The 9,617-nt window shown below is 42.1% G+C and overlaps 1 protein-coding gene across 2 annotated transcripts in view; it reads left to right on the plus strand.

Annotated features, from left to right (window-relative positions):
• The window catches only part of CACNG1 (calcium voltage-gated channel auxiliary subunit gamma 1), a 22,472-nt gene extending 13,826 nt beyond the window's left edge, over positions 1–8,646 (plus strand). The window contains exons 2-4 of one of the 2 annotated variants that reach the window (XM_069076605.1): positions 3,173–3,247; positions 4,988–5,125; positions 8,298–8,646. In XM_069076605.1, the coding sequence (XP_068932706.1) occupies positions 3,173–3,247; positions 4,988–5,125; positions 8,298–8,410 (326 nt within the window). In that variant the 3' untranslated portion in view covers positions 8,411–8,646. Of the gene's footprint in view, positions 1–3,172; positions 3,248–4,987; positions 5,126–7,574 lie in introns of both variants that reach the window. The other variant, XM_069076604.1, reaches the window with a different exon arrangement.
• Positions 8,647–9,617: the final 971 nt, after the last annotated feature.

A 9,617-nucleotide genomic window follows, 5' to 3' on the forward strand; every position in this document is an offset into this window, starting at 1 on the left:
TCTCTCTCTCTCTCTCTCTCTCTCTCTCTCTCTCTCTCTCTCTCTCTCTCTCTCTCTCTTTTTGCTTTTTGGAGGGCAGTTGGGGTTAAGTGAATTGCCCAAGGTCACACAGTTTTTGTGTTAAGTGTCTGGGGCCGGATTTGAACTCAGGTCTTCCTGACTCCAGAGCCAGTGCTCTACTCACTGCACCACCTAGCCACCCCTTGTCCTTCATTCTTGAAAAGGACCATGACATTAGGAAGGCAGTGCCAAGACTTGCAAGTAAATTGGATTTAAGTGAGGGAGGGCTGTGCAAAGTCACCAACTTCACTTTCTACTCTGGAACCATCTAGGTTCAGTGTCCAGATATAAATCAGGAAGAATGGAGATGGCCCTGGATACAGTAGGAGATCTTGACCTTTTTAAGCTAAAGTCTTTCCCAGGTCTCAGTTTGACTGAGGCAACACCCATTCAAGTGATTAAGATGAGACCATATGGATAAAAAAAGTTTGGTAGGGTAGTTAAATACTGTATATTAAGGTGAGTCTTCACTTCATGCATCAATCAGGGCAGCTTAGCTCCAGGTAAAAACTTAATGGAGGGGAAAAGGAAGTGCATGATCTCTGTAGGTCCTCTTGAAAACCACCATTCTTTTTGGGAAGAAGAAGAAAATAGCAAGGAAGATGATAAGATGCGCACCACACTCAGTAGCTGAGCATCTTTTGAAGTTAATTGTTTAAACTGCCTTAATTAATAAGCCTCCTTTTCAATCTAGCACAGCTAGATGGCATAGTGGGTGCAGTGCTGAGCCTGGAGTCAGGAAGAACTGAGTTCAAATTTGACCTCAGACATTTATTAGCTGTGTGACCCTGGGCAAGTCACTTAACACTGCTTGCCTTAGTTTCCTCATCTGTAAAATGGGCTGGAGAAGGAAATGGCAGACTCAACAACAACAACACAACAGCTAGGTGGCACAGTGAATAGAGAATACTATGCCTAGAGTCAAGGAGCTCTGAGTCCAAATCAAACCACAGGCACTACTGACTATGTAACCCTGGGCAAGTTGCTTAACCTCTGTGTGCCTCAGTTTTTTCAGCTATAAAATGGGAACAATAGAAACACCTATCTTTCAGGGTTGTTGTGAGAATCAAATGAGATATTTATTAAGTGCTTAACACAGTGCTGGAATATAATAAGCACAATATAAATGCTTATTCCCTTCCCCTAGTGAGTCAAAATCTTAATGTGAGAGGACAGAAAACCCTTTGAGAATAAATCATTTTAAACTGCTGGTTTATAGCTCTTCAGTGGCTCTTATCAAGCCGAAGGAGGCTTCAGCTGGACTGCAGGGAGGTTATCCAGGGAGTTAAAGCACTATGACCATTGATAGCCTTTGAAATCAAACTTGCTAAGAGCTACATGAAATCAGGTAAATGCTCATATTTGACTCTACATTGAGAACCTAGATGGCCTTGATTCACACCTCTGTTCTAACTTTAAGGTTGTCTCAGAAGGGATGAGGGGCTGGGGACGGTAAGAAGGCATTGCTGGCAGATTTAAAGCCCAACCAATTTTCAATGATTTTTAAAGGATTTTGGATTTTAGTTCTGCCACCCTCCATAACTATATGCACCCTAGCAAGTCATTTGAACTTTTTATGCCTTGATTTCTCAGTCTGTTATATTGGGTCCAAACTCCCACTTTGTTCTGCCTTGTACAACAGAATCAGTCCTTACATTCTGAAGATTTTCAAATGTTTTACCCAACATTATAAAGTCAACAAGCATATATTAAGCACCTTCTGTGTACCAAACACTGTGTGAATCACTGAGCATACAACAAAAGGAAAAAATATAATTTCTGCTTACCCCACACCCTGCTAAGGAGTTCACATTCTAAGAGGGTAGACGACATACAAATGACTATGCATAAACAAGATATATAGAGAGTAAATTGAAAATAATCACAGAGAAAAGTCACTAGCATTAAGGGGAACTGAGAATGTGGGATCTTAGCTGGAACTTGAAGGAACTCAAGACACTATCATATGAGATGATATATGTACAGTGCTTTGAAAAACTTAAAATTATATGTATGTATACACACATATATATGTGCATACATATACAAATATATGTATATATCACCTATATGTATACATGTGTGATATATACCCATCTCCTCCTCAATAGTAAATAATAATGAGCTGTTCTTAAAACATTTGGGTCTGAAAATTATTTTATATATATAGTATCTGTAGCTATATCTTAACCACATATTATTTTTAGCTGTTTTGAGACTGGGTCTTCATAACTTATCTGCTAAAAGTGCAGTGATCACTCATGGACTTAATCCCCCTGCTCATCAAAATGAAAGCTTTGACTCACTCCATTTCTGATTTGGGTCCATTCTCCCCTGTTTCTGCAACCAGGAGGCCTCCTGTGGCTTATCATATTGATGCCAGACTTAGTGGGGACACTCAGTCAGCTTAAGCCATCCTGCAGCTCAGAACTCTTGAGCTTAAGTGATCCATCAGCCTCAGCCTCCCTAGTAGCAAGGATTATGAGTGTTCCACCATGCTCAGTGTCTGCTTTATTGTTATTCAGTTGTGTCTAACTCTTCATGACTCCATTTCTTGGCAAAGATACTGGAGTGATTTGCCACTTCCTTCTCCAGCTTATTTTTTTTACAGATAAGGAAACTGAGGCAAACAGTATTTAGTGACTTGCCCAGGGTCATGCAGCTGATGTCTCAGGTCAGATTTGAACTCAAGAAGAAAAATCTTTCTGATTCTAGGCCTGGCACTCTATTTGCCAGCATTCATTCTTAAAGACCACTATTGAAGCTACTTCTTCAGGGAACTGAATACTAAACCCCTAAGGACTTCTTGAATATTCTCAAACCACTTACTTGCAATGGGTCATTTAAACCAAGGGGAGAATCTAGCTCAAATAGAGTCTAATGATGTTTATTACATATATGCATGTGAAAATCATCATTATCAAAAAAAAAAGATCCATATGGAGATGTTTTTAGGAACAAGCTACTCTTGAGGGGTAGGAGAAGATTCCTAGTTTCTTGAGCTCCCTAACAATATCCAAATAAGGCCAGGCCTGTTTTTCATTTCCCATTTCTCTGCTCAAGTTCTGAGTTCTTCTCAGAGTAACTCAATCCTTCTCTCCCTTTTTTACAGAAAAGAATTGTTCATATTTCCGGCATTTTAACCCAGGAGAGAGCTCAGAAATCTTTGAAGTCACCACCCAAAAAGGTAAGACCATGCTGGGAAAAGAGGTCTGGATATGTTTTTCAGATGAGCGTTGTATTGGAAAAAAGTGGTAAGTCCTTTGCCTGAAAGGACTGACTTTCCAGCTGCTGATTAACACAAACCAGTCTTGAGCAAGTTACTTAACCCCAATTGCTTTAAAAAAAAAAAAACAGTCAAAGTGCCTTGTCTTCCTTCACTCTTTGTTGCTGAAGCCCTGTCAGGTATCCCTTAAAGACAGAAGGTCCTGAAGAGTCATGGACAAAAGAGACATATCTTGGAATTCTGAGTCTGCTAAAAGGAGATATGTAAATATAGATATAAATATAATTCCCACCAAAGCCTAGGAGAAGATGTGTAAGGAACTATGCATAAGGAACTATTAAAATAAGTCAGGCTTGGGGCGGCCAGGTAGCACAGCAAGTAAGAGCACCGGCTCCAGTGTTGAGAAGACCTGGAGATCGAATCCCGGGCTCAGACACTTAGCACCCACCCAGAAACACCTGGCCATGTAACCTTGAGCAAGTTACTTAACCCCAATTGCTTAGGGGTGGCCAGCTGGCTCAGTGAGTAAGAGCACTGGCTCCAGTGTTGGGACGACCTGGTGATCGAATCCCAGGCTCAGATACTCAGCACCACACCCAGAAATAACTGGCCGTGTAACCTTGAGCAAGTTACTTAACCCCGATTGCTTAAAAAAAAAAAAGTCAGGCTTCCTAAATCTTCCTTATGGCATGATGGGGGCCCAGAGTCTATTTGAGCTAGATTCTCCCCTTGGTTTAAATGACCCATTACAAGTAAGTGGTTTGAGAATATTCAAGAAGTCCTTAGGGGTTTAGTGTTCAGTTCCCTGAAGAAGTAGCTTACAATAGTGGTCTTTAAGAATGAATGCTGGCAAATAGAGTGCCAGGCCTAGAATCAGAAAGATTTTTCTTCTTGAGTTCAAATCTGACCTGAGACACCAGCTGCATGACCCTGGGCAAGTCACTAAATACTGTTTGCCTCAGTTTCCTTATCTGTAAAAAAAAATGAGCTGGAGAAGGAAGTGGCAAATCACTCCAGTAACTTTGCCAAGAAATGGAGTCATGAAGAGTTAGACACAACTGAATAACAATAAAGCAGACACTGAGCATGGTGGAACACTCATAATCCTTGCTACTAGGGAGGCTGAGGCTGATGGATCACTTAAGCTCAAGAGTTCTGAGCTGCAGGATGGCTTAAGCTGACTGAGTGTCCCCACTAAGTCTGGCATCAATATGATAAGCCACAGGAGGCCTCCTGGTTGCAGAAACAGGGGAGAATGGACCCAAATCAGAAAAGGAGTGAGTCAAAGCTTTCATTTTGATGAGCAGGGGGATTAAGTCCATGAGTGATCACTGCACTTCTAGCAGATAAGTTATGAAGACCCAGTCTCAAAACAACTAAAAATAATATGTGGTTAAGATATAGCTATAGATACTATAGAATACTATCTAGATACTGTAGAATACTACCTTACTCTGGGTGCTCATTAACATGTTAAACTCTGGCTCCTTTCTCAGAGGATCTGTGGCTTCTGCTCTTCCTGTTCAGTGTCCATTCTAACCCAAGGGAGGTTGCCTCACCCTCATCCTCCAGGAGCAAAAATAAATTTTACTAATTTGGTTTGGTGGCACAGACTAGATGCAGCAAAATTTTTGATAGCAGGGAGATAGTACTAAAGAAGGACAGGCTGACCAGTCTCCACCCTTATTGATGTCTTGGCAGAATACAACATCTCTGCAGCAGCCATTTCCATATTCAGCATTGGTTTCACAATCATGGGGACCATCTTCATCCTTTTGTCCTTCAGGAAAAAGAAGGATTACCTTCTGAGACCAGCAGCTCTGTTTTATGCTTTTGCAGGTAGGATATTCGGGTAGGGGCAGGGCAGGGTAGGGTGGGGTAGAGAGACAGAAGGCCCTGTCTTATTCCCTGGAAATCATTACTCAGTATGTCTTAAATTTAAGTGGAACAGTGAGGATAACAGAAACTCTAAAAACAAATCCACAAATCAACCATGGACCTCAGTTTCCTCATCAGTAAAATAAAGAATTTAAACTAAATGCCCTTCAAAGTCCCTTCTAGTTCCAAAAGTATGATCTTATTTTACTGCAGAGATATTGATGATAGAGACCATCTTTATCCAACTTGGATTTGTTGGGGTATATAGAAAGACTTGTTTCTTTTGGAATTTTAGTTTATTTCTTTTTTAAAGGAAAGAATTGTAAGCCTTGTAGAGATCAGTGCTTGGGAGGAATTAATAGTCTATCAGTCAACAAGCATTTATTAAGTGCCTGCTATATACCAGGCAGGCAGCTAGGTATACAGTGCATAGAGCACTGGGCTAGGAATCAGGGAGAGTCCTCTTCCTGAGTTCAAATCTGACCTCAGATAATAGCTGTGTGACCCTGGGAAAGTCACTTAACCTTGTTTGTCTCAGTTTCCTCATCTGTAAAATGAGCTAGAGAAGGAAATGATACACCACTCCAGTATCTTTGCCAAGAAAACACCAAATGGGGTCATGAAGAGTCAGACATGACTAAACAACCACATATGCCACACACTATGCTAAGCACTAGAGATACCAAAAAAAAAAAAAAAAGCAAAAAAAAAGTCCTGGTCCTCAAGAAGCTCATTTGCTGATGGTGGGACACAGACCTATACATACAAGATACACACAGTATTAGTGGAAGGTAACTCGAGAAGAAAGGATCCTAGCATTTGGGGGAGCAGGGAGAAGACCAAGAAGGTTTCTTGAAGGAAGCCTGGGAAACTAAGAGGGAGAAGTAAGGAGAGAGAACATTCCAGTCATGGCAGACAGCCGGTGAAAAGCCAAAGAGCTGAGAGATGAGGTATTTAGGAACACCAATAAGGACAACGTTGGTGGATCGTAGAGTATGTGGAGAGGAGTAAAGTGTAAGAAGACTGGAAAGGGAGGAAGGGACCAGTTATCAAGGCTTTAAAAGTCAGACAGGATTTCATATTGGATTCTGGAGAGAGCAGGAAACTGCTGGAGTTGACTGAATAGGGAGTGAGTGACATGGCCAGGTTTGCATTTTAGGAAGATCAATTTGACTTGAGTGGAGGAGGGGAGAGATTTGAGGCAGGGAATTCAACTAAGAAGGCTATTGTCATAGATTAGTCTTGAGGTGATCAGCTCTGGGAGCGCGGAGAAGGGCATACGTAGGAGAGATGCTGTGAAGGTAGAGATGGCAAGACTTGGTAACACATTGGATATGTAGCTACTGTGGTGAAGAGGCATGTTGTTGTTGCTGATGGTTGTGATGCTGAGTTGTGAGCAAACCCTCAACTTCATATAGAAGTAGGGAATATGGGAGGGTTTGGTGGAAGAGGTCCTGAGGTTTGTTTTGGACATACGGAGTTCAAGATGCCTATATAACATCCAGTTTGAGTTGATGAAGCTGGTAGTGCAAAACTGGAGCTCAGGAGAAAGGTTAGGGCTAGACACATAGACCTGGGAATCTTGAGCATAGAGATGGTAATTAAACCATGTGAGCTGACAGGATCACCAATGAGATAGTATAGAGCAAGGGTGGAGAATCTGTGACCTCAGGGCTACATGTGGCCCTCTAGGTCCTCAAGTGTACCTCTTTGACTGAATCCAAACTTCATAAAACAAATCCCCTTAATAAAAGGATTTGTTCTGTGAAGTCTGGATTCAGTCAAAGAGACAGATTTGAGGACTTAGAGGGATACATGTGGCCTCAAGGCCATAGGTCCTCTACCCCTAGAGAGCAAATCACTCTAGAATTGCCAAATGCCTATTTTTTGAAGTTCATTTTTTTGGAGGGTGGGGGGAAGGCAGGGCAATTGGGGTTAAGTGACTTGCCCGAGGTCACACAGCTAGTGTGTCAAGTGTATGAGGCTGGATTTGAACTCAGGTCCTCCTAACTCCGGGGCCAAGTACTCTATTTACTGTGCTACCTAGGTGCCCCTTCATTATTTTTTTAAATAATTCAGATCCTCAGGATCAAGGAAATTTTTTCCAGGTTCTGTAATGTATCATCTACATTATACAAAGATGCCTAGAATAGAGGTGTTAGTATAAGAGCTATACCCCCTGAAGTGCCTCAATGTGGTGGGGTGGAGTCAGCAGAATCAGGGTCAAGTTCTGATTATATTGGCTTGTGTGGCCTTGGGTGAGTCATCTTACCTCTGTGGGTCTCAGTTTCCCCATCTTTAAAAGAAAGGAGTTGATTGGATGATCTCTAAGGTCTCTGCCAGCTCAAAATCCAGCAGGGGGTGAGGGATAGACTAAAACCTGAGAATGACATCTCGCTTGTCCTTCCAGGCCTCTGCATCATCGTCTCTGTGGAAGTCATGCGGCAGTCAATAAAGCGGATGATTGACAGTGAGGAGACGGTCTGGATAGAGTACTATTATTCCTGGTCCTTTGCTTGTGCCTGCACCTCCTTCATCCTCCTCTTCATCTGTGGCATCGCTCTCCTACTTATCTCCCTGCCCCGCATGCCCCAGAATCCCTGGGAGTCTTGTATGGATGCTGAGCCAGAGCATTAGCTTAATTTCATCTTTTTTCTGATGACCTGGACTGATGACTAGGGAAATATCAGCCTCCAAGGCTTTCTCTGTGGAAGACAAATGGCAGAAGCCAAGCAGAGGTAAAAAGTGGAGACAAGGATGTGGCGGCATCATCCCTATCCCCATCTGTAGTAACTGGGTATCCTTTCAAAGGGATCATATTTTCCCTTATCTGAGGTATCCTTTCCATCTATTCCAGTCCCATTCTTTATCTTTCTTCCATGTTACCTGCCCTGCTCTCCTCTACTCACCATGAAATAAAATGGTGTCTGGATGTGTGACATCTTCCCCAATTCCTATCACTACATTAGACCTACAGGCTGCTATAGTTTTTTTGCGTTCCTATTTGAATGGTGATGGCCCTCTGCTCTAATCTGGTAGCAGAATGGGATTCCAGAACTATATTTTCTATACTCCAAGCAGTGCCTATGGGTAGGGACATTGGGCAAGTGTGTGTGTCTCCTAGATGTTGCAGTTTTGGTTCATAATTGTTCCTGTACACAATTTCAGACTGGTTTCAGGTTGTCCTTTATAAACTACTCCATCCCTACATCCCACCCCCACTACATCAGTATATCAGTTTTCTAATGCTCTCTGTGTATAAGCAACTGGGAAGAAGTCCCCAGAGCAATGGATAGAGATCAACTTGTAGAAATAGCCAGCCCCTCCTCTATAGAGTGCCAAGGCACACATTAGGACTACTTGGAATTCATTCCAAAGTGAATTCCTCCTGTTTGTCCTAATATTCATCACAATCCCCAAGGAGCATTTCCAACTGGGAAGAAATGAAGTGTGGATTAAAATAAAACTTCTATGAAAATGTATTCCTTCTGTGCCCTTCCCTGACAATTCACTTGAATTTCTGGTCATAACCATGGATCTATAAGCCTGTTCTTGACCAAGTCACCTCTTATGGGGTGAAACTGTGATAGGAGGGAGATGTCCCAAGGATGGTGCTGAAGACATTTCTGGGGGCAGGGGCAGATCTCTCTTACAAAAATTGCTTAGGAGTCCAAAATTTCCATTTAAACCTTTTATTTGAGGAATGTTCTTTGGGAGAAACCAGGAATCCGCTTTTGTCTGGCTAGACAGGGTGTTAAAAATAAGAATCAGGCTATTTCTAGGCTTAACGTCTGTCTTTGCCCAAGAGTGATGTGTCTCTCTGTGCTAAGCCAAAATTTAAACAGCTAGGTCATAGGCCTCTGATGGTTGACACTGGACTTGTGCTACTCCTGACAACAGAGGAAGGATAGCAACCTTTCTCTACTCTCCAGCCCCCTACAATAGCCTTCTGGCCAACAATCTGACTTGAAAATGTTTTTTCTGCCCAAGAGAAAAGGGATTAATTTGAATAAATAAGCAAATCAGGAACCCACTAACTAGAGTGCTAGTGTGGGAAACAGAGCTCCCAATTGGCATATAACAATGCATCAGGCCTCTGCCTCAGTTTACCCATGTGTAAAATGGGAAGAAGGTTTGTTCTCCTCCACCACCACCAAACACATGCCTCTATCGGAAGCAGCTATAAATATGAGAATTTTCAATGGATTTTTGGACTTGGATAGAGGATGGATTTTTAAGACTGTCAAACTTAGAGGCAGACTTGGAGTCATGAATGCCTGGATTCAAATACTGTCTCAGAAACTCCTAGCCATGTCCACATGACTGTGGACAAGCGACATAACTTCTATGAGTCCCAGTTTCCTCATCTGTAAGTGAGACTAATAAACATCTGTAGTATCTTCTTTGCAAAGCTGTTATACAGCTCAAATGAATTAATATAGGGTATCCCAGA

Source organism: Petaurus breviceps, unplaced genomic scaffold (assembly GCF_028583685.1).
Source record: "Petaurus breviceps papuanus isolate PSGF00001 unplaced genomic scaffold, PetGlider_PUasm1.0 90925, whole genome shotgun sequence".
NCBI lineage: Eukaryota > Metazoa > Chordata > Mammalia > Diprotodontia > Petauridae > Petaurus > Petaurus breviceps.